Below are 23,527 nucleotides of genomic sequence, written 5' to 3' on the forward strand. Positions count from 1 at the left end.
TGCAATGTAAGAAAAGCAGTGGCAGCCAGAGGGGACATCGGTCCTCTGCCAGCACAGACCTACTTGGATATGAGAACAGATATACCTTCAATATAAAAAGAAATAGGGCAAGCAAAGGGGACAACACCAGAGGAAGTATCGCTGGGGCAGCGGGAGCAGAGTGTAGGATGTTTTGACATGGCACCAAATATTTTTTAACTGCTAATGTTGTGTCATATTTATAAACATCTTATTTAGCAGTGCTCTTCTGGTAGCAAATCACCTACTAAGTCTAAACTGTTTCCACCTGGAATCAGTCAAGTTCTTACAGGCTTAATATATATTGCCATTCATCTTTCAAACAAATGAAATCAATCCTTTCTAAATCCCCATTCTAGCAGGATGCTTCTTTATTGCTCAGTTTATTGCAACATGTGTTTATGACAGTGAATTTTAATGGGCTGATTGACTCACTTTAAGAAATATATATTGGCTAAAATGTGTTGGCTTTTCGCAGTATAGTAGCGCAGAGAGCTTGCTGGGGAGAGCTTGCATTAAAAAGAAGGGACTCAAAATTAACTAACAAGGTTTTAATAAGAAAAAGAAAAACTCCTTAATCACTAAATACAAACAAACAAACACGACCCAACCACCAACCCATCCCCAGGGGTAAAAGGCAGAGCTAGGTGCTGCTCCTTATATACTGTGGCCAATTCCCAACACAGCTTAATCAATGCACTCAGCAGCACCTGCTATGCCTCACAGCTGCAAGGCTGGATCTCATTAGTTTACTCTGGCCCTTGCTCCGGCCCCTTAAAGGTATACACATTGGGTGAAACAATGATGAACCTTTAGATTTAAAGAAACAGTTCAACATTTCCCCTGCGGTTCATCATTGTGGAACAAAAACATAAAGCATACTTTGTACATGTTTTTCATGTGAAACCTTTGGCAGTGCTTTAGTAAAAATGTCTGCAATTTGATTGTCACCTGGAACATATTTAAATACAACCATTTCATCAGCAATTAGTTCCTTTACAGACTGCAAACGTAATCTTAAGACTCTAGTGCGCTGCGTATTGGTTTCTGAACATAGAATAGCGAGTCCACTCTGGGAATCAAGGTAAACTTTCACTGGTAGTGTTACTTGCATCTGTAGGTCTGCAAATAGTTGCATATACCATTCTATATCACGAGTGGCCTGAACGCATGCACATAATTCACTCTCTGTTGTGGAGAGACAAATAATGGTTTGTGTCTGGGACTTCCATTCAAAAGGACAACCGTTATAACAAAACACCATACCAGACACACCCCTGCAATTATTTTGTTCCACTGCATGAGATGCATCGCAGAAAATTTCAAAACCTTTGTCAATGCTTGATGTAAACTGCAACCTATAATGTTTAGTATGTTTAAGGTACATTACCACTCTCTTAAGAGCAGAGAAACCAAGTGTTATGCTCTTTTAAAGAAGCTATCTCAGAGTTCATAGCTTTATACCAATTTACAGCTTGGTGCTTAGGTAAATTCTGAACATCATTGTAGCTTTTTGGCTCAAAAACAGCCTTATTGGCATACACAGTATTAAAATGTTCATCTGCAAATCGTTGTGGCTTCTGTCTCTTTCTGTCTGAACGTCTCAGTCCAGAAGGAGAGTCGGACTCCTCAGACTTAATAGGACTAAGTGAACTACTAGTTTCAGGTTGTAAACCATCATTGTCAGACTGAAGAGATGCCTGTAGGCTAAGCTCACGGTCAGAAAACTCAAGAGAATCTAACCTCCCCTCGGGTGCCTGTAGCTTTAAATCATCAAACAAATTATCAGATTCAACAGGCTTTTTGTCTTCTCCCATTAATTCAGAAGCACCATTTCCTGCTGCTGCTGCTCCTGCTTCCTCTTCTTCCTCAGTTTCATTTATACCATCAGTATCTTGGAAAATAGCAACTCCATTCCAATTTACAGTTTGTATCATGCTTCTGGTAATATGGAATTTGCCAGTTGCTGGGACATAAATTCTGTACGCCCCCTGCTGGTAGCCCATTAATTTTCCCTGAACACTACGCTCACCCAATTTCTGCTTAGCGGGATAATGCATAATTACATCTGAACCCCAAATGCGTAGGTATTTCAGATTAGGGCGTTTTTTAAACAGCTTCTCATAGGGGGTGACATCTAAACCAGAATGATAACTTCGATTTTTAACAAAGCAAAAAGCATTAAGCGCTTCAGCCCAAAAGTCTTTGGGCAGATTAGCATCATGCAGATAAGTTTTAACCCCTGCCTGCAGGTCACGCTGCACAACTTCAACAAGCCCATTTTGCCAGGGACTTCGGGGGCAAGATAACTCATGAGTAGTCCCCTGCGCTTCCAGGAATTTCTCAAAATCCACAGAAACAAATTCCCCACCCCGGTCAGAAAACAGGTTCTTAATTGGTTTGTTAAAGTGCGTTTTTACCCAGTTGCAAAAAACTTTGTACTTCTCAAATGCTTGGGACTTCTCAGCTATTGCATAAGTCCAACAGTATCTACTATACTGGTCTATGAGAGTAAGCCAGTACCTAGAACCTCCTAATGATGGTGGGAGTGGCCCAACTAAATCACAATGTACACGCTCAAATGGCTCAGTTACTTTCCTATCTGAGCACCTACCCTTGCGTGCAACCTTGATCTTATTTTTGCAACAGGATAGACATTGCATAAAGAATTTACATGGTTTTAAGTTGAGGCCATTAACAATATTCTTTGTCTTAATTACATCAGCAAAATTCAGGTGTCCTAAAAGTCTGTGCACCTCATGGACACACCCGGAATGTGGCCTTACATTCCTCAACCCCTGGCTTGACTGTGCTGCTCTGCACTTTATAGGCGATTGGGAGTAGGTGCGAAAATACAGTCTATATAAACCATCAGATTCCCGGGCATACAATAGACGTTTGTTCCCCTTAAAAAACTCACACATTGAATTTAAGAAACGCACAGTTATGCCTTGATGAGCAAAACACCTTACTGATAATAAATTGTCCACTGATGGGCAGTAAATGCAGTTTGCTATAGTAATGTTTAAAGAGTCAAGTTTAACAGTACCTCTGCCAAGCGACTGCAAGACTTGTGAATTGGCTAAATGTACATTACCGATTTCCTCTTCGAAAGAAATAAACAAGCTTCGATCGTTGCAAAAATGCTGAGATGCTCCTGAGTCCACAACAAAAGACTTCCACTTGGCACCTTTAAGTCTTTTACGATCTGCTGTCCGAGCATGAAAAGCTCGCGGCTCGTTTCTGTCTTTACGGTACGATGTCGGCTGCTGGGCTGACGACCGTAACTGACGAACAGAAACAGTCTTGGGAGTACTTTGCTTTCTTTTGGCTCTGCAGTCCTTTGCAAAATGTCCTTGCTTATTGCAGAACCAACAACGCTTGGCCGCTTTAAATGCAGTCGTATCACCACCAGCTTGCATGTGGCATCCCTCATTATTTCTGGAAACAGGAGTGCTTATGGCACAAGCCTCCCTTCTGTCCAACTCGCCCATTAATCTTGCCGTTACCCCTTCCACAGTTAATTGTGCTGGTGGAACGGCAGATATCTGGCTAGCTATACCATCAAAGTCCTCATTAAGGGAACAAAGGATGATAAAAACATACTGAATATCAGGTATCTCCATGTCCCTTCGAATTAATTCGCAGCGTATTGCCTCCAGACGTCTCAAGTGTGCTGCCAAATCACCACCAGGTTGCAACTTCGTCTGGTACAACTGCTTGAAATACGTCAATGCAGACGATGACTCTTTTCTAACATGCACTGCTGCAAGACTGTCCCACATTTCTTTGGCAGTTTTCTTATTTCTTATATAAACTACTTGCTGGTCGCTGACTGCCAAATTAATTATCGCCCTGGCTTTCGCATCTCCTTTCGACCAAGCATTAGTCACAGGGTCAGGAGGGTCATCAGTTACATAGGTCCATACATCTCTAGAGGTCAAAAGCGCCTCCACCCGAAAAGACCATAAACTATAGTTCTCATCTGTTAGCTGTGGGAAGACTAGACCCTTCTCCGCTTCAGGAACCCGGTCAACCATTCTGGAACTCTTCCAGACCCACAAAAACTACGCTAACAGGAGAAGGAGTTTTCAAACCTTTCTCAGAGTCCAAAAATATGCAGTCATCCACTCAGCAGCTGGGCCCATAACCAAAGATGTAGGCTGTTCGCAGTATAGTAGCGCAGAGAGCTTGCTGGGGAGAGCTTGCATTAAAAAGAAGGGACTCAAAATTAACTAACAAGGTTTTAATAAGAAAAAGAAAAACTCCTTAATCACTAAATACAAACAAACAAACACGACCCAACCACCAACCCATCCCCAGGGGTAAAAGGCAGAGCTAGGTGCTGCTCCTTATATACTGTGGCCAATTCCCAACACAGCTTAATCAATGCACTCAGCAGCACCTGCTATGCCTCACAGCTGCAAGGCTGGATCTCATTAGTTTACTCTGGCCCTTGCTCCGGCCCCTTAAAGGTATACACATTGGGTGAAACAATGATGAACCTTTAGATTTAAAGAAACAGTTCAACAAAATGCGCCTATCCTGGCAATAATGGGAAGTAATAATTCTAAACATGCTTGGATTGCAGCTGTACATGAAGTTCAGCTTTATTTTGGCTTAAATACCAATAATATAAAACATCTCGGTGGTGGCGCCCGCCCTGTGGAATGCCCTCCCACCAGATGTCAAAGAGATAAACAACTACCTGACATTCAGAAGACATCTTAAGGCAGCCCTGTTCAGGGAAGTTTTTAATATGTAACGCTGTACTGTTTTTAACACTTGATTGGGAGCCACCCAGAGTGGCTGGGGAAACTCAGCCAGATAGGCGGGGTATAAATAATAAGTTGTTATTATTATTATTATATCCTCCAAACCACAAATTAATATATATTCAGGCTCTAATTGACATCACAGACTATAAATAAGAGATTATGCTAAGATACATTTAGTATCTCAGCAGTTTCCTGCTGTATCTTCTGATAGCTGGCTTACTATTTTTAACAACTGCAGCACGTGTATCACATTATTTTAATAAGAGAGAGTGCTGGAATATTTGTTCTGTTTGAAATGTTGATACATTGAAGTGCATTAGAGAAATAATTATAATGGGTGTCAAATCCAAGTAAACGTGATAAAAACTGAGCTGTTTGCTTCAGAGGTTGAACAGTGACTATACATTAATCAAAATTTATGGTATAAAAGCCGTATGAAAAGGAGAGAAAGGATTAAGTTAAGCACTGCATTGTTTACCCTGAATTTTGTGCACTAACAGCTGAATAACCTGCCTAGTTAGGATTAATGGAAAGATGAAAAGAACAGCAGAATACAGGGATGCATGTAAGTTTCAGCAATGATTAAAAAAATTATATATATATTTAATTAAGGCGGAGCCAAGACATATAAAATAATTTAAAAGAAAACAAACATTTAGCATACGTAAATTGCATCTATTTATTATTAAAATTATCCCCCTCCTTTCATCCAAGGAGCTCAACATGTCATACACAGTTCTCCCCCCTAACTCCATTTTACTTCACCACTACCCTGTGAGGCTGAGAGAGCAGAATGACTGGCAAAAGGTCACCCTGTGAGGTTCTGAAGGAATAAGGCTACAGTTCATGGCTGAGCAATGATTTGAGCCTGGATCTCCCCAGTCCTCACCTAACATTCTAACCACTATGCAACATTTATGTTATAAATATAATCTTTATGATAACTATTAAAGCAGTAAAACCTCACTCACTAAAGCTGCAATCATATCCACATTTACTTGAGAATAAGTTCTACTAAACACAGTGGGACTGACTTCTGAATAAACGTATGTGGGAGTGGGCTGGGTGTCCCTGTCCCATGTCTCAACAAGCAAAACCAGGTCCTCCCTATGATTATATACAACTAGAATAGACATGAAAATGTGCTTCCCCTCCATTATTCAGTGAGGTCAACACTGAAGGATATGTTGATGTGCAGTTCAGTCTCTCTGGCTTCTCCCTCCCATTGCCAAATTTGATGAAAATTATATTTAAATCTGGCTTCTCCTTCCTGTTTGTATTCAAAGCTAGCAGGCATTTAAGCCTTTCTTCCCTTCTCTGGGGCTACTTAAAGACCTATGTGCCTAAGGGAAGGCAGAAGAGAACCCCAGGCCAGGAAGTCTGTAATAATTGGCTCCTAAAGGAACCATCAGTGGGCAAAATGCTGAGGGCACTGTTGGAGCAGGCCCTCCTTTCCTTTGTTGTTGTTTAGTTATGTCCAAATCTTCGTGACCCCATGGACCAGAGCACGTCAGGCACTCCTGTCTGCCACTCCTTTCCTTGTTGTTGTTGTTTAGTCATGTCCGACTCTTTGTGACCCCATGGACCAGAGCAATCCAGGCACTCCTGTCTGCCACTCCTTTCCTTGTTGTTGTTGTTTAGTCGTTTAGTCGTGTCCGACTCTTTGTGACCCCATGGACCAGAGCACGCCAGGCACTCGTGTCTGCCACTCCTTTCCTTGTTGTTGTTGTTTAGTCGTTTAGTCGTGTCCGACTCTTTGTGACCCCATGGACCAGAGCACGCCAGGCACTCCTGTCTGCCACTCCTTTCCTTGTTGTTGTTGTTTAGTCGTTTAGTCGTGTCCGACTCTTCGTGACTCCATGGACCACAGCATGCCAGGCACTCCTTTCCTAGTATGCCCTGAGGGAAGGCAGAAACCCAGACCAGACAGCTGATGCTATCAGCTCCTGAAGGGACCACTAGTTGCTCTGATAGTATTGTTCTATATTTTATACCCCTTTTTGAAGGTTAAGGTTGGAAGTCACCTTGAGTGCCTTGGCAGAATGTGGTATAAAAATGCAACGGATAAATAAATTTCCATTAAGCCTTGTGGTTTTCCTGCTGGCAATAATAATAATAAACAGGCTAAAGCAGTTGAGGCCAACAATGCACAGTTGGCATGATGTTCGTATGTGCTTTAAATCAGGTCCTTCCGCAATCAGGGCCATCTCTACCATGGCCCAGGGACCTTAGGGTGAAGGGGTGGGCAATAAATAAATAAGACTATGAAGCAGAGTGAAGTGGCCACCTTGGGTTTATGAGGGGTGTCATTAAAGGGCAAGCAGGCTGTTTTTACAACTTCTACTGCTGTCACTTCATCATTGGCTAACCCGCTCCATCCTATTTATGAGATATAAATTAATGGAAGCTATTATGGCGAATATAATGTTCTATATCTCAGATAGCCCCAAATGATGCAAAGGTATTAAAGATGGCTTGGCATTAATATTACAATGTGGTGGTATTTAAGAACATAAGAATAGTCCTGCCTGTGGGAAGCCTTGCAAGCCGGACCTAAGCGCCACAGCACCCTCCCCTCCTGCAGTTCCCAGCAATTCAGAAGCATATGTCTTTCTTAACACTTGTGTTATTGACAGCTCCCCATGCCTCTGCTCTGATACATGGTTCAAAACCAGAACCAAAGCCCTAACTTATCTCCCATGCATTACTGATGCTCCAGGTGCTCCCATCTTGGCAGGGCGCTGAGCCACATCTCGATTCCCCTACAAAGCCCTAGCTTGAGTGTGGACATAAATAAAGCTTAGGCAGAGACTCTTCAGCTCCTGAGCCCATTTCTCCAAAAGCTAGAATTATTGCACTAGCTCCTTCCGTGGGTTATTGAAATGTGAGACCTGTCACTTCTCTCAGCTCAGCTGCCTTTCCTGGAAGAGTAAGCGCGTCGATTGTGTGCAGTTCTACATTTCCAGGCAGCGGAACTGGAGCGCCTCAGCAGCCCTCGCCTTTCTCCAAAAGGGAAAAAAAAAAAAGCGAGAAAGGAGGAGCGGTCCATGATCCCGCTACCTGACACCCCTTGAAAGCAGGGAGTGAAGTTGGGGCCTGCTGAAGGCGGCAAACTTTCCCGTGGCGGCGGCGGCGGCGCCCTTCCCTCGGCGAGCCCAGCGAGCGGCCTCCGCCGTGGTCCCCGGTCGAGCAGCCCACGGGGAGAGCGCTTGCTGCTTCTGCTTCTTCCTCCCCTCCTCCATTGTTCCCGCCCCTTCTGGTCTCCGCCGTTGCAGCTTCTACCTCCGGCCCCTTCCCCTTCCGCCGCCTCCATCTCAGGCTCTCCGGCGGCTGAGCGCGGAGAGCGCCTCGCCCTGCCCAGCCCCTGTCCCCGTCTCGGTGGGGAGGAGAGTCCCCGGGCCCCCCGGCGCCATGTCCCGGTACACGCGGCCTCCCAACACCTCGCTCTTCGTCAGGAACGTGGCCGACGCCACCAGGTAAGCGGCGGCGACGAGGGAGGCGGCCTGCGCACACCGAGGGGCGGGCGACGGGGACCTGCCCGGGGCGGAGGCCTCCTGCGAGGATGCTGGGCCTCGGGGGGGGGGGGGAGACAAGGCCTTTCCGCTTCCCCTTTTGGGGGGAAACGTGGTTTTTTGTGTGTAAAATGGCTGAGGCCCAGCGGAGAAACAGGCAGATAAGGGGCTGGGTGTGGGTGCCTGGAAGATAGAAGGGGCGCTTTCTTCTCGGGGTGGGGGGAGGCTGCTCCTCAGAAAGGTGTGCGGCGAAGATGTGCACAGCGTGGCTCTATGGGCCAAGTAAAACGCCACCTGCTACATTTTCCTATCGCCTTTTTTTCTTTTTCAAAATGAAAATTGTTTCCATTGTTATCCGCCGTCGGTCCCACTTGCCGGAAAGGCGGGGTATAAACGGAAGCAGGCCCCGGGTTGTTTTTTGAAACGTTAGTCACCCTCCTTGTTATGGAAGAAAATGAAAATTGATCTCGTTCCCAGAGGACAACCTGCCCTGGGAAAACCAGTGCAATGATATTTATAGCAGTATCTCTCCCTCTCTCTCCCCCCCCCCCCCCGCCCACCGCTTGGGTACAGGGTGTCGCTTTCTAGCTAATCTGTGGGCGTAGAGGAGGAATTGGTTCCTAGGCATTTGCTAGGGGATGACATGGACCTCCATAATCACTGCCCAGGGTTGTGCCCCAGAGCGGTCACTTTGATGCTGCTAACGCAGCACTTTGATTTCACCTCCAGAAGGGCACTCCATTGTCGGACAGAAAGGTGCCAACAAGCAATGTGGTCCTACAGGCACCCTGTGGGTTATAGTTACATGGCTTGAAAGTTTGCCACAGACTATGTTCCATCTAGGCCAGTACAGTGGACGCTTGGGTTGCAAACGTGATCTGTGCGGGATGCACGTTTGCAACCCGCAGTGTCGCATCTGCACATGCGTGGGTTGCAATTCGGCGCTTATGCGCAAAGCGTGCCCCCCGAAACCCAGAAGTAACCCGTTCCAGTACTTCCAGGTTTCGGCGGGTCCGTAACCAAAAAAAACCCAACCTGAAGTGTCTGTAACCCGAGGTAAGACTGTACTGTCTATTCTATCTGTCAGGGACCACAGTAGTATGAGACCTTTGCTACCACTGTTCAACTAGACATTTAGCCCAGACCTTTTGCATCATAAGCGTTACCCATTTATCCAGGTCTTTGTCATCTTTTGTTATATTAGTAATTATGTAAATTTATTCATGTTGGAAGCCGCCTTAAGAATGGTTTTTTAACTATGGAAAGGTGGCATACAAATAAAATGATCAAAGATCATAGAAAGATAGTTGTAAGGGAGCCTGAGGATCCTCTAGTGTCTAGTCCAACCCCCTGCAATGTAGGAATATGCAGCTGTCCCATACAGCAGTGGTTCCCAATTAGCTAATTACTCAGCACACCCTATTTTTCAAAAGCCAAGCCACAGACCCCCTACTTTTGAAAATTTTGATAACTCTATGGTAGTTACCTCTGCAAAACAATTTTTTGAACAAAATGTGAGGTGGCCCCAAATAAGCAAAGGATTTTAGGTGTACTAAAAACAGATAATAAAATATGTGTTATTACAATGAAAAAATAACAAAAAAAATTGTTGAGGGGGAGGCAAGGAATGGTGCCGCGGACCCCCGGGTGCGTTCTCCAGACCTCTAATTGGGAACCACTGCCATACAGGGATCGAACCTGCAACATTGGCATTAACAGCACCATTCTCTAACCAACTGAACTGTATGTATGTATCCTGTCTAGCTATTTTTATCTGAGTACTTAAAAGCATGTTTTCAGTCAATTCTGGCCTGCCACTTTGCAACCCCAGTAATGAAATTAAATGGAATGCCACATAAGGTGACAATATGTGAATGAAGCAGGGCAGTGAATTTTGATAGTTGCAGCTAGCTGTTAAAGTTATGGAGCCCTCTCCTCCATTGCATTTGCTTGCCTTCTACATTTTTTTTGTTTTGTCTTGGACAGGCTTCAGTAGTTTTGTGGGTTTAAAAAAAAATATTTGCTAAAAAGTCTTCCCATTTTCAGCTATGAGATTCCTCTCTTCAGTAGGGAGCACTTTGTAGGGAAAGTTTATTCAGATAGCATAATACAGCTAGGACTGCAGCGTTTAAACCATTAATTAGTTAGATGAATCACTTTCATAACTCTTTAATTGAATAAAAGTGTCCCAATTAACTGGGCAGCAATATTAAAACATGACATTATCTTTAATATATGTACTTATAAATAGAAATGGCAAGCAGCATATTAAAAAGGTATTCCTCCTTTTTTCTCACATTAGGAATGCCTCTTCTAATATCAGACCAGCATCACACAGCAATGCATTATCTAAAAACCAAAAAAGCAGCACTATTGTTTCCCTCATATGCAAAATTGATATCTGTCTGCTAGCAAAAAATCTTTACCCTGTTCTCCAAGCATAGTAGGGTTTCTTTTGTTCCTTTGTAGGGCATGGAAGACTCTTTCCCGCATGAGAACCCAATATGCAAATAATTGCAAATAATTATCCTTTCCCCCTATGATTGAAAGACCAGCCAATGAATAAGGCATATAATTAAAAAGCTAGGTATTATATTGCACAACCTGATGTTATCCATTCTAACAAGTGCCCAATAATTACTGACTTGTGTGGAGTCCTTTGATATGTATGGAGTGACACCCCTACTTCCCAGTTATTCATTTCACAGAAAGGAGCAAATTTGTGCATGCTTTTCTCTGTGGGTTTGTGTAATCCTCACCACGTCTAGTGGCAATGAATTCAGCATAATATTATTCATTGTGTAAAGTTATTTCTTTTGTTTCTCCTGATACTTCTGCCTATGTGAGGATGTTTGTCTTATGTGAGGGAAAATATATCTGAATTCATCTTCTCCATTCTGTGTGCTCTTTCATGATTTCCCCCCCATGTCTGAATCTTTAGTATATTTGTTTTAAACTGAAAACTCATTTTCTGGTGCCCCAGTCCCATGCTGAAAAAATAGTGGCATTATATTCAATCAAGTTGTTGACCTGTTTATCTCAGTACAGTGTGCTTCAGTACAGTGTGCTTCAACTGGTGTTTGATCTTCTGAGCGATATTGTAGTCTGACAAAAAAAGCAGGGGTTCCAGAAAGAGAATTGTGCCTTTGGAGAATTTTCAGTTGCAGGATTGTTGGCATTCATTTTTGTGTCTGCCCCATTTCTGCAAATCGCCATTAGAGTAATCACAATACCAGGAAAAATACATTTAAGTGAACCCTAAACATTCTAATAAGTTCCTAGCTCGTTTTAGTTTCAATAATTATATATGTTCAAAATTTATGGCTATGATTCCCAATACTGATAGAATTATTGAAAGTGTGTCTTTAATAGTCTTAATACACAAGATGAGTCTGCTGCAGCTAGGTATTGCTAAAGCAGGTACAATGATAAAGAAACACTCATTCTTTTTGCCTTATTTCTAAAACACTTCAGGCCTGAGGATTTGCGTCGTGAATTTGGTCGGTATGGCCCTGTAGTAGACGTATACATTCCGCTTGACTTCTACACAAGACGCCCAAGAGGATTTGCTTATATACAATATCCTTTATGTCACTGTATTTTTTATTGAGGTGCATTGTTGTTATTGCGTCCTAACTTAATGTATTTATTTCTTTGTCTCAGAAAATGTAAAGCAGTCCACAGTGGCTGGCAAGCACCCCAAAGTTTGAATGAACCTGGTTAGATAGAGTCCAAGCAGGCAAGCCAAAAGACACCTTAAAGTTCAAGCTTCAAGGAATAAAGAGGGAGGGTGGAAAAAGATAAAAAGAAAACTGGAAGAGGGGAAGTCCTTTTTCAAGGAAAAGACAAAGCCACAACACCAAGTTAAGGCTTCGGCTTTCCGACATTTGCTCAAGTTCCAAAGTCAAAGCCAAGTCTGATTTGGTTGGTTCTCCGGCCCTTGTCAAGTCCATCTAGCAAGCCCTAAAGAGTAAAGGTCAAGATCAAGTGACGTGGAGGTAACTGCCAAAGTTTCCTTTTGTATCTTATCGCTCAAGCTCTTACGTTGCAGTCAAGAATTTGTTTGTTTATAACTGTTTTAGTTTAAAATATTGCTTCCTTAAATTGGTACAAGAGAACTGTATGCAAATATTTGTTCGCTTTTCCATGAGTCATTTTCTTAACAGAATAGATTTCATTGGAATACTGAAACATATCAGTAATTTAGATGATCTGGTGACATATTTTTGTGGCATTTACAGCTATTTGTTTTAAATATTGGGAGTAAAGGAGGAGGAAAAACAAGTCAGCTGTTTATAGATATGAACAATGTCTGCAGTAAATCAGAACAGAAGTAATGAACTGAGGCTGCTTACCTGAGAGTAAGCCACATTGACTTCAGTAGGACTTCCTCAGTAGATATGGTTAGGAGTACACATCTAGATAATATTATTTTCCACATCTAGGTAATATTTCCTATTAATGCGTCAAGTTTAAGGACCTTCAAATAAGGTGCACACCTTACATATTCTTGCTTTAGTTCAGTTATGCATTACAGATTTAGGGACTCCAAAATACACAGCGAGTCCCTTCCTGCCATCCCTTTGTTATTCAGATCTGTAGAGAAACAACTCTGTGTGCCCACAGACATGACATTCAAATGGAGGGGAAACCACTGTGTGTGGGAATTTCATGTGCATTTCAGTGTACACATGAGTTTCTGAATAAGGGCACCTATATTTTAAAGGCATTTATTATTACTTTGTTTCTGCATGTCATTGAGCTGCCTCATACTTTTTGTGGCAATCCAGGTATACTGACTGGTACTTGCTGTGATACACATACAAAGTGTGAAAGAAAGATGCACATCTTGCAGAATTTTGTGGGCCTTGACACTTACTGGGTTCCCTTGAGAAAGATGGGGCTTGCAAAACAAAGCGGGGATGACAACATGACTAGGGCAGTGGGCCCTGACAGATGCCTGAGCTTGCCATTCTCTGGAGTCAACACTGTTTTGAAATATGCATTGTACCCTGGCCGGGGAGTTTTGGCCAATCCTAGTTTTCCAGCATGCCTGTGGTTGTGTGTCCTCCTTCCATACATATATGTATATACAACCAAACACACTGCTGGAGTTCTGCTGTATTTGAGTGGCAATATAAAGTATGAAGCAGCTCTCAGCTTAAGTGGCATATCAAAATAACTCTTGCTTTTTAAAGTATCTGGAGTAATTTGGTCTATGTTACATGATACAATTTTTTGCTTTGTGCATGTTTAAAGCGTCCTTAACAGACAGTCATGTTTGAAGATGTTCGTGATGCAGAAGATGCTCTTTATAACCTCAATAGAAAGTGGGTATGTGGCCGGCAAATTGAAATACAGTTTGCACAAGGTGATCGCAAAAGTAAGTGAACACCACCTTGTCACTTACTTATTCTGCAAAGCATTTCTTTAAGATAGTTGCCTTTCATATCTCTTAAGATTGAAAAATAAAACAGGCACAAGCTTATAAACTCTAGTTTTTAAAATTGCATGCGTGCTCAGTATGTAAGAAGCTGCAGTTTTCTTGCGATCTTCCAGTTCTGCTTTAAATTCTAGCACCAGGTCAGATGAAATCGAAAGAGCGCCGCCAGTGTTCTCCAATGGACTATAGAAGGTCAAGAAGCCGTAGCCGAAGGAGGACACGTAGCAGAAGTTCTTCATGGGGCTGGAGCAGGAGACATTCTGATAGTTTTAAAGAGTAAGTCTGAGGATCATGAGACAAAAATTCAATTGCATACTAATGACTGTGTATGTTATGTTCCAGGAGAATGTTTGTGAACAACAGTGATGGTAACCAGTGAGGATAAGATAAATTTGAGCTGGTCCTGCAAAGGTTCAGTCATCCTGGCTCCTTTGTAAATAATTTGAACACTAATACTGTACAGATAATACTGTACTTGTTTATCTGGTAATAAATCCCATTGAATGCAGTGGGGCTTACAGCTGAGTAGAAATGCATAGAATTGTGCTGTGTGGCTGGCTATTCTCAGGCAGGCAGGTAGTATAGCTTCAAAATTCTGGCACTGCATTTGAAATGTTGGATTAAAATCTAAGTATTAAAATCATCTTGCTGACTGACTCCTAGTGAGCTCATTCTTGTTGCACCAGGTTTGAAAAGTTTTGAGACAAAGTAGATTTTGTCTGAGATAGTAACAATGCGTAGATAATTTTTAATAGCTTGTTATTCCAGTCTGAAAGAATAGAATAGAATAGAATAGAAGCATAAACCATGGGAATCCTCAAAACTACTCTTTAAATTTTCCTTTTAAGGTTTTGGGGTACTTTTGGCATACAATACCGTTACAAAAACAAACAAACAGTACCTCAAACAAATTAAGCAAACTGTTTGGGTTACAATGCTCCTTAAAAAGCAGGGGAAGATCAAATATCGCTTCTAATGGAGCTTTGGATGATTTTCAGGTCAAGGCGTAGACGACATTCTTACAGCCAATCTAAGTCTCGCTCAAAATCTCTTCCAAGGCATTCCAGCTCGCCCAGACGATCCATCACCCCGCAGAGAAATTCTAGTTCTAGGGGAAGGTCACGATCCAAGTCACCCCACAGAAGTTCCAAATACGTTGAAAAGTCACCATCCAGTTCCCATCGAAGACGTTCCGGTTCGAGAACAAAGTCACGATCACATCCAAAACGTTCCGGCTCAGCTACCAGATCCCTGTCGAAATCCCCTCGGAAACATACTAATTCCAGTTCTCGCTCACACTCTAGGAGCTTCTATCAGAGAAACAGCAACCAGTCAGTATCTGAAGAAGATTAATGCCTCTATTTCTTTAACACCGTTTTTTATGAGCACAAAATAAGGAGAACAGAAATTGTCCAAAGCTTATATGATATGTAAGGTAACTGATAAATGAGAGATCTTGCTATGTGCCCTTTCAGTCCCTGCTTCAGTGTGCAGAACTCCTTTTAAGATTTTATTTTTAATTTTTAAAGAAACATTTACCTAGTCTAGATTCTATTTCCCTGGACTTGGAACCCAATAGTAGGCAATCCTGTGCCCAAGTTAAGCTCCCTGCATCCATGCAAGCTGTCGTTAGTCCTGGCAGTGATGTAACCTCAGCTGCTGAAAGACCAATCAGCTTTCCTTATCAGAACTGTAATTGCCTTTTGCTCCATGTTCTTTCAGTTGGCAGAACCTAATGTCGGTTTAACATTGTGCTGGATAGAAGCTGTATGAGAGGTTTCCTCCTGTTTAATGTGGGGATAGAGGCAGAGCCATTCAGCCATGCCCTCCTTAGCTCTCGTATAATGCTTTTGTAGATATTGTAGTGCAAGCAAGGCTTGTACTGCATATCTACACCTGGAAAAAGGCAGCGCTGCTCAACAAGTAGCCTTTTGCTATTGGTTTTAACGTGACATGAATTAGATGAAGCTACAGGTTGTTTTACTTCATTTTGCTGTTTTCTTTGGCATTATTTTTCTGCCTGCTTTATTGTCATACCAAGAATAACCAGTTGAAACCTGAGTCTACTGTTCTTGTATGTTCTTTGGGTAATTAGGGTCTTTTTTTGAGGGTGGGGGTGCTGAGGGAGGCATTATAATGTGTGTGTTGAGTTTGAAATGCCATTTCAAATTCAGGTGGTCTAATTGTTTCAGATTAGAGAAGTACATTAGCAGGCTAGTATGGGAAATTTTGTATAACATAGGGTAGTTGGAATCTCACATCCTTCTGAGTTTATGTTTTTTTCAAATATAATTTATATTTAAAAGCCTAGCAATTTATTTCCATTTGGGGCTGCATGTTGAAAGAGAAGTGCTAACTGATCTTAATTAACTTCTATCGAAATCCCAATCTATAGATCTGCAAGCACATTAAAGCTTTTGGAACTCAATTTTCTTGTCAAATAGATGATAGGCAAGAGGGGGAATGAGTACCCAGATAGCCTTTCCTTTCCTTCACTAGCGTACAGGCTGTGCATGCAGATTTGGCAGTGTGTTGGGATGGAATGCATTTCAGTCTGGTCTGAATGTGCAGCAGAATGAGGTATAAGTAAAGGGCTGGATTAGATTGTACTGCGTCATATGGGCAATACCACTTTTGAATGCTCTCCCTGGTTTTTTTATTCCCAAAGGCAATGAAAATAGAAAGTCGTATCAGGGAAATAGTTTGGCTACAATCTACTCCCTGTTGTACTTACCTTCTATTGGTAGGGAGTGTTTAACAGAAGGGAACATTCAAAATGTGATTTATCTACAAACCGGAATTGGTACAGTTCACTCTATGAAAACATTCTGCTGTATGTGTAAGATACAGCCTTTGATCCTGTACAGTGGTCTCTCAGCATTTGCAAAGTGGATGATTATCACACTGTCAGTCACTGGATTGTGACCAATGCTTAGTAGAAAGCAGTCTAATAATATGTAATGGAAATTTAAAAAGTGATAATTGGTTATATAAAGTCATTTTGTAATACTGTAATATAAGTTGTTAAGCACATGCTTTTCATGTGTAGTCAAAACATTTTTGTGAAACCCTTAAAACAGTAATATTTGTAGTGTAAGAATCTTGCTACATTATCTATTTTCGAACTGTCATTGTATTATGAGATTAATGTAGAAGACACCTTCTTCAAACATTTTAAAGTTCTGAGCCCCTGAAACTATTGAGTATAAAATAATTATTGGCTTGTCTAACCCAAGTAACAGAAGGTATTCTGAAAATATTTTGTATTTTATAATATGTTACATTTGCATTGTGTAGTAACGTTTGGGAACCTATAATTTGTGTTTAAGTGTATAGTACTAGCTGTGATGTCTGTTACATGGTACAAACATTGTATTAAGTAACTGTGGTGGCAGTAAAACCACGTTTCACTTCATGAGCAATTATACAATTTTGTGTTGGAAATAGCATTATTGTTATTTCATAACTTAAGATATTATTTTCAATAAAACACATGAAGTTCCTTGTCATTCCCTTTTTCAAACAAACAAACACACACACACACACACACACACACTTCATAACAACTGTGCACACCAGCATAGCAGAGTGTTTCGCATAGGGGAAGAGTGACTTGCCCAAAGCAACACAATTTATCTAGGATAGGGTTTTTAGTTTTGTTCCACATTGCAGGAACCTGCTTCCACACTGCTGCTCCTCACAGTGCCAGGTTGGATGAGAAGTTCAGAACCATACAGGAGGGCACAATGTTTGAGGGTTGAGGCTATTGTGGGGAAGAGTTGCAGCATGGGCTTCTCCTGTATGATCCCAGGCATGTCACACCACTGAGAAGACATGAGATCCCAGTTTTATTGTAGATCTGCACATAGGGAATAAGATAGTAAGATGCTGGGCTACTGCTGCAGTTCAGACTGTAGAGTGAGTGTATGTATGTATGTATGTATGTATTTATTTGCTTTCCCTCATTTTTTGTAAAATGCACACATTTGTCCTTGCATGCAGTGGTCAGAACACACAGAAGAAAGATTAACTGTAGCTGTCTCTGTTTTCAGTTTACTACATATGTAGATCTTTTATTGTTTGGAGCATTAAAAAAAAAGAATCTGCAAGAAACAAGAGGGAAACATAGTCTGGGAAATGCTAAGATTTGTGGATGTATTAAATAAGATTTGGGTAGGAGACTAAGGGAGGACCCCTCAAAAAACCACAGTGAGGACTGAGCACAGTTAGTGACCATAGAATGTGTGAGAGGTGTTGGATCAATCCATCAACCTCTGATGGATGATTTAGAAGGAATGGGTCCAGCATCACTTTTGCTGTGTGTGTATCCATACTTGGCTGTTACATCTCAACGCAGCTCCTTCCTTGGAAGCATCTTCAGGTTTAAAGGTACACACGGTAGGCAATAAGTGCTCATGGATGTCATAAAGATTTAGTCAAGTGTAGAGGTTTACTTGACAGGCATAAAAGCATACTGGTAGCAAATATATACAGATGTTTACCACTGCTGTGGTCAAGGCATGCTTAGAGTTCAACAAGAGTTCAAGGATCACTCACTGATCTCACCACAAGGCGCAAGCAAGAGACTGAACAAGTTACAAGAAGTTTCACAGAACCATTGTTATCAGTTCTTCCTGTTACACGGTGTGTGTCCTTCATAGACAAAACAATCTCAGCCTTCTGCTGCTTGAAATTTTTCTGTTTCTGGAACAAATTATTCTCTCACACAGAATATCCAACAAGGGGAAGAATGGAAAACTAGGAGAGAAGGGCTGGAAGGAAGAGTACATTGCTAACTGGCAAGAACCTGAACAGGAGTACTCTACCCAGCAACCTTCTGTTGCAGGTACAGCTTGTTCTGTAAAGTTTGTAGATAAGTTATTAATTAGCAAAAACTAGTTCTTATAGTCTTGGTAGAAGGTTAAGCTCACTTAAGTATACAGTAGCAAAATGGTAAGTTCAGCGTTAAGAACTTTTTGAAAGAGATTGAACAGCAAAAACCTGTTCAGCACCAAAATGACCTCCCCAGGATGTACCGTATTTTTTGCTCTGTAAGACTCACTTTTCCCCTCCTGAAAAGTAAGGGGAAATGTGTGTGCGTCTTATGGAGCGAATGCAGGTTGTGCAGTTTTCCCAGAAGCCAGAACAGTGAGAGGGATTGCTGCTTTCGCTGCGCAGTGATCCCTCTTGCTATTCTGGCTTCTGGGATTCAGAATATTTTTTTCTTGTTTCCCTCCTCCAAAAACTAGGTGCGTCTTATAGAGCGAAAAATACGGTATATAATCATCTTAATGCCCTTACAGTGGTACCTCGGAAGTAGAACGGAATCTGTTCCAGAAGTCCATTCAACTTCCAAAACGTTCGGAAACCGAGGTACAGCTTCCAATTGGCTGCAGGAAGCTCCTGCAGCCAATCAGAAGCTGCAGAAGCCCAGTCAGTTGTTCGGGTTCCAAAGAGTGTTCACACACTGGAAGACTCCCGGGTTTGCAGTATTTGGGAGCCAAAACGGACATGTACCAAGGGATTAGGGATCCAAGGTACAACTATATACATCCATTACATGCTGACGTTTGGAATATTGTGCAGTTCTGGCTTTCCTACTTCACTCAAAAGAGTCATCCTAAACCTGGAAAAGAAATAAAGCAAGACATGTAAATGTCTATAACTTACTGAATTACATAACAGAAGATGTGTTACAAATGAACAAGTCAAGCTTCCTTAAGCTAGGGAGCCCATTGGACAATCTAGTTTAGTCTGTATGTCACCAAGTTTCCGAGGTCCTGGAGGAAGTCTTCCTAGGTCTGTTCCCCAAGATTCTTCAGCCTAGAGATGGAACCTGGAAGCTTTTGCATGCAAAATACCTTTTCTACCACTGAGCCATGAACACTATGCCACTACTGATGGCTACTAGCTCAGAAAGCTTTAAAGAGATAAATTCATGGAGGATTCTGCTATTGATACCTATGGCAGCTGAACGGAATCTTGCACGTATTCCTCTGAGAAGATATCTGTCGCTTTCATACCCTTTTTGTGAATTTCAAGGGTTGCTTTTGGAAAAGTGTGGTCCCTTGTAGAAGTCTCGTGCTGAATCTCATTTCTTGATGGGAGGTGTTCCTATAAGTGCCCTCTGCCATCCCTTCCCATTACTTACCGCAAGGGCTGCCAACTGAAATACCGTACATCTCAGCTAGTTTTATGAGCCTATGGATGGCTTATAAACTCTCTCAAATGACTTATGTTGTACAGAAGGGAGTGGAAATGTTCTGAATGTTCTTAATAAGATGGATGGCTAGTAATCCCAACACCTCTCAGATAGTATGTTGTGTGGCAGAAAATGGAAATTTTTGATAGTTCTGAATGTTCTTCGTGAGATGTTTCCCCCATTGGCTCTTACATGCTACTTAATTTCATAGCTTTCAGTGCTAGCATACCTTTCTCTCTTGTTTTTGTATCCAGTTTGAAATGTAAGTACCATTATTTTCCACAGTTTTTTCTCTTATGCTGGCCACCTTCAGGTGTTTTTTCTTCCCCATTTACCAATGCTGCATAAAAGATACCAGGAAGATGGTCTGGTATTCACCAACAGCTCGCAAGTGAACTTTCTGTCCGGCATTTTTATTTACATTAATCTCTGGGACTTTGAATAAGAGCAATACATTTTTAAAATAAAAAATATGGGATATACGTTATGCTTTTTTTCAAACAAAAATAATTTACCATCATGGTTTTTCAGTTTAGATATATGTCAAAGCTGCTTATAAAATCTGTTGAGAGCGAATGTAGCTTTGCATTGAGCAGTCCAACAATGATAAGAAAAGTGCCAGGCAAAGCACCTTCCACTTTAATTTCCTGAGAATGTCGCTGAGCCATACACTGGCCCAGTCTTCACACACACACACACACACACCCTCTAAAGGGATGCTGGCATCAGATCCAGGGGGCACTCTGGTCTATCATTTACTTCTCTATGGATTGGATCCAGAGACACACTTGTGGAAGAAATTATTGCACTGATGCCATTCCATTAACAGTGGTAAATGAGCTAGTGGAAGACTGACTTTCTACAGGAGATTGTGCATGACTGTGTGTAAATGAAAGAATAGCTATCTCTAGATTTCAGATCTCTTGCATAAGGATCTTGAGCTAAGTCAGAAAGAAATCCTGCTTGCAGAAGTCAGGACGCCTCTGGATCTAGTTTTCTATGCCAGTCCTAAAATCCTAATTACAATGGTTCTGGTATATGTTTGTGTTAAGGGACGCGGGTGGCGCTGTGGTCTAAACCACAGAGCCTAGGGCCTGCTGATCAGAAGGTCGGCAGTTCGAATCCCTGCGACGGGGTGAGCTCCCATTGTTCTGTCCCAGCTCCTGCCAAACTAGCAGTTTGAAAGCACGTCAAAGTGCAAGTAGATAGATAGGTACCGCTCCAGTGGGAAGGTACACGGTGTTAGTCATGCTGGCTACATGAAGCAGCTTAGTCATGCTGGCCACATGACCCAGAAAAACTGTCTGTGGACAAATGCCAGCTCCCTCAGCCAGTAAAGTGAGATGAGCGCCGCAACCCCAGAGTCGTTTGCGACTAGCCTTAACTGTCAGGGATCCTTTACCTTTTTTTTTAGGATTAAGATACACTGAACAAAATAGAATTTACTCCTGTAAAAACATGCATAATATGCAGCAAACTTTTATCTGACCTTTTCTTCGGTGACCAAAACACACTTTTCAGTAAACATGGTATATAACCTGTTAAGACAAAGAAGAGACAATTTTTAACCTTAAAAAAATTACAACCTAAAAATTATGTACTAGAGCATATGGTTCAGTGTCTGCTCTTTTAACTTGTCATGCCCTATGCGACTAATTCATGCAAGTCAAATCACTTTGCAGAAGCATGGATTGAAATTGATTGTTACGGTATGCAGTTTAACTGGGACATAGAACAGAATGCTAATCTTATCATTTGCAGTTGTTCTTGTTTAAAGATTGTTCTGAGACTTGGAATTTTGCCTGCATAATTGTTTTGAATAAAGCTGAATTTAAAAGAGATTGTTGCTGATCCCTATTTATTAAAGCTAAGAGTTGTCTGCCAAAACAATGTCTTTTGATCTGAAGCTTATTGTAGTACAGTATAGCTGGCAAAGGCAACAAAAATCCACTAGAGGGTGCTCCAAACTTTTTGGACATCTCAGCAGGAGACTTACTATGAACATGTCTCCCTCTTATTTACATTCCTTTTTGTTTTGAAGACACACTAGGAACGGCAAACAAGCAGAGAAGGGCATACAGTTAGAAATGCAATGGAATATTTGCTGTATGCCAACTGGAAAAAGAATAATGTGGAGATGGGATACAGTAGACAAGAAGCCTAGGAGGCAATAAGCTGCTCCTGAAATGGCAGCAGCTCCTCTTGGAGATCTTTCTTCCCATGCAAATTCAGCTCTATAAAATGATTTGTCTCCACACTGCTGCAAGCTGCTGCCATCGACACCAGAATGTCTGGATTCAACATCTTTTGTTGTTTTTACAAAGAATTCAAAAGTTGTCAGCCAGCAGCATTCCAGTGCTCTTTTTTTAGACCCAGTTTCTGGCAATGCGTGTTTGTGTGCGTGTTTTGCTTATATATCCACAGTACTAGCCCAGTGTAGATTGACAAGAGCTAGTGTTTGTTTTTTTTAAGCACGGGGTGGGGTGGGGGTTGGGCAAAAAGAATGCTACTAAATAAGGAACAATTGAAGACTGAAGTAAAACATATTTTGTAAAGAAACATGAGGTCTCGCCTAAGGGATGGGCATTGTTAGGTTTTTAATGTGGGGAATGAAGCTATATATTTTAAGTGCCTTGTGGGAATACCATTGTGGAAAAGCAGTGCTAAAGGACTGTAACATGGAAGCACCCAATGTTTAGTAGAAGGGGCTGTGGTAAACTGTAATTTCTTCTTTTGTAAGAAGATCAGTGGGGAAAACCGCACCATTAGAGAGCTCTGGAATCTGGTTGGAGACTCTGAAGATAATCCAGCCTAAAAGATTGGGGATTTGTACTTTGAGAAGACAACCATCTGACCATAAAAAGCACTGTCCCTACAACATTCCCAATTAGAACTGTATCTGAACTTGATGAAAAACATTGTTTAGAGTATGTGCTACAGGCCTTCGTTATGTTTTTCATAAACCCTTAGATGTCATAGAAGAGAGAGGCCTAAAGAACCAGCCTCTTGGTGTGTACATCAACATTCCCCAAAACAGCAGATTTTGGCAACCTTCAAGTTTTATCTTGAGCAGACAGCTGGTTGTGTAGTATGGTATTAATGTTGCAGTCTATCATGGGTTCCATTTCAGTACTGGATACTACTTTGGACAACTTAAAGATACTGGAAGATGTATGAGCTGTTTTTCTCTGAACAGGCGTTTTACTGTGATTTCACTTGTTTCCTTAGCTTGGGCATTCCTTGGAACTATGATTAACTAATATAACACAGTATCAAGGAAATGTAAATACTATCTTGGTCTCCAATACAAATGTACAGGGCTGTATCATATGGTGACATGATCTCAGCTTTATCTCAGCTGATAAAGGCTTCCATCAGCAGAACAAGGAAAGCAATTTTTGGTGTATTCCCCGTCTGCAACCATCTTATATCCCAGAGGGCTGGGAGACTTCCAGAGATTCCAGTAGAAAGTGAGCTTTGGCAGTGAGTGGGAATCGCTGAAAATTGCTTCTCTTCCCATTCTGCTGATGGAAGCCTTATCATTGCCTGAGTGACACAGTTGGATGCAACCTGT

General features: G+C 41.7%; 1 protein-coding gene across 2 annotated transcripts; it reads left to right on the forward strand.

The window, feature by feature from the left end:
• Positions 1–6,973: 6,973 nt before the first annotated feature.
• Positions 6,974–17,253, forward strand: SRSF12 (serine and arginine rich splicing factor 12). Of its 2 annotated transcripts, none has more exons than XM_083433605.1 (5): positions 6,974–8,272; positions 11,783–11,887; positions 13,588–13,691; positions 13,886–14,027; positions 14,750–17,253. In XM_083433605.1, exons 1-5 carry the CDS (start codon positions 8,208–8,210, stop codon positions 15,102–15,104), a joined length of 771 nt encoding a protein of 256 aa, XP_083289731.1. In that variant the 5' UTR covers positions 6,974–8,207; the 3' UTR covers positions 15,105–17,253. The 2 variants fall into 2 exon arrangements, with proteins under 2 accessions (XP_083289731.1, XP_083289732.1); XM_083433606.1 differs by having other exon boundaries at positions 7,733–8,272; positions 14,810–17,253.
• The last annotated feature ends 6,274 nt before the right edge of the window (positions 17,254–23,527 follow it).

This window comes from Podarcis tiliguerta, assembly GCF_965153285.1.
Source record: "Podarcis tiliguerta genome assembly, chromosome: 3".
NCBI classification, from domain to species: domain Eukaryota; kingdom Metazoa; phylum Chordata; class Lepidosauria; order Squamata; family Lacertidae; genus Podarcis; species Podarcis tiliguerta.

Bases quoted from the DNA above. Each gene is read 5' to 3' on its own strand.
- SRSF12 (XM_083433605.1), top strand. From the start codon at position 8,208: ATGTCCCGGTACACGCGGCCTCCCAACACCTCGCTCTTCGTCAGGAAC. The intron at 8,273-11,782 runs GTAAGCGGCGGC...AAAACACTTCAG, and splicing joins AACGTGGCCGACGCCACCAG to GCCTGAGGATTTGCGTCGTG. The intron at 14,028-14,749 runs GTAAGTCTGAGG...GATGATTTTCAG, and splicing joins CATTCTGATAGTTTTAAAGA to GTCAAGGCGTAGACGACATT.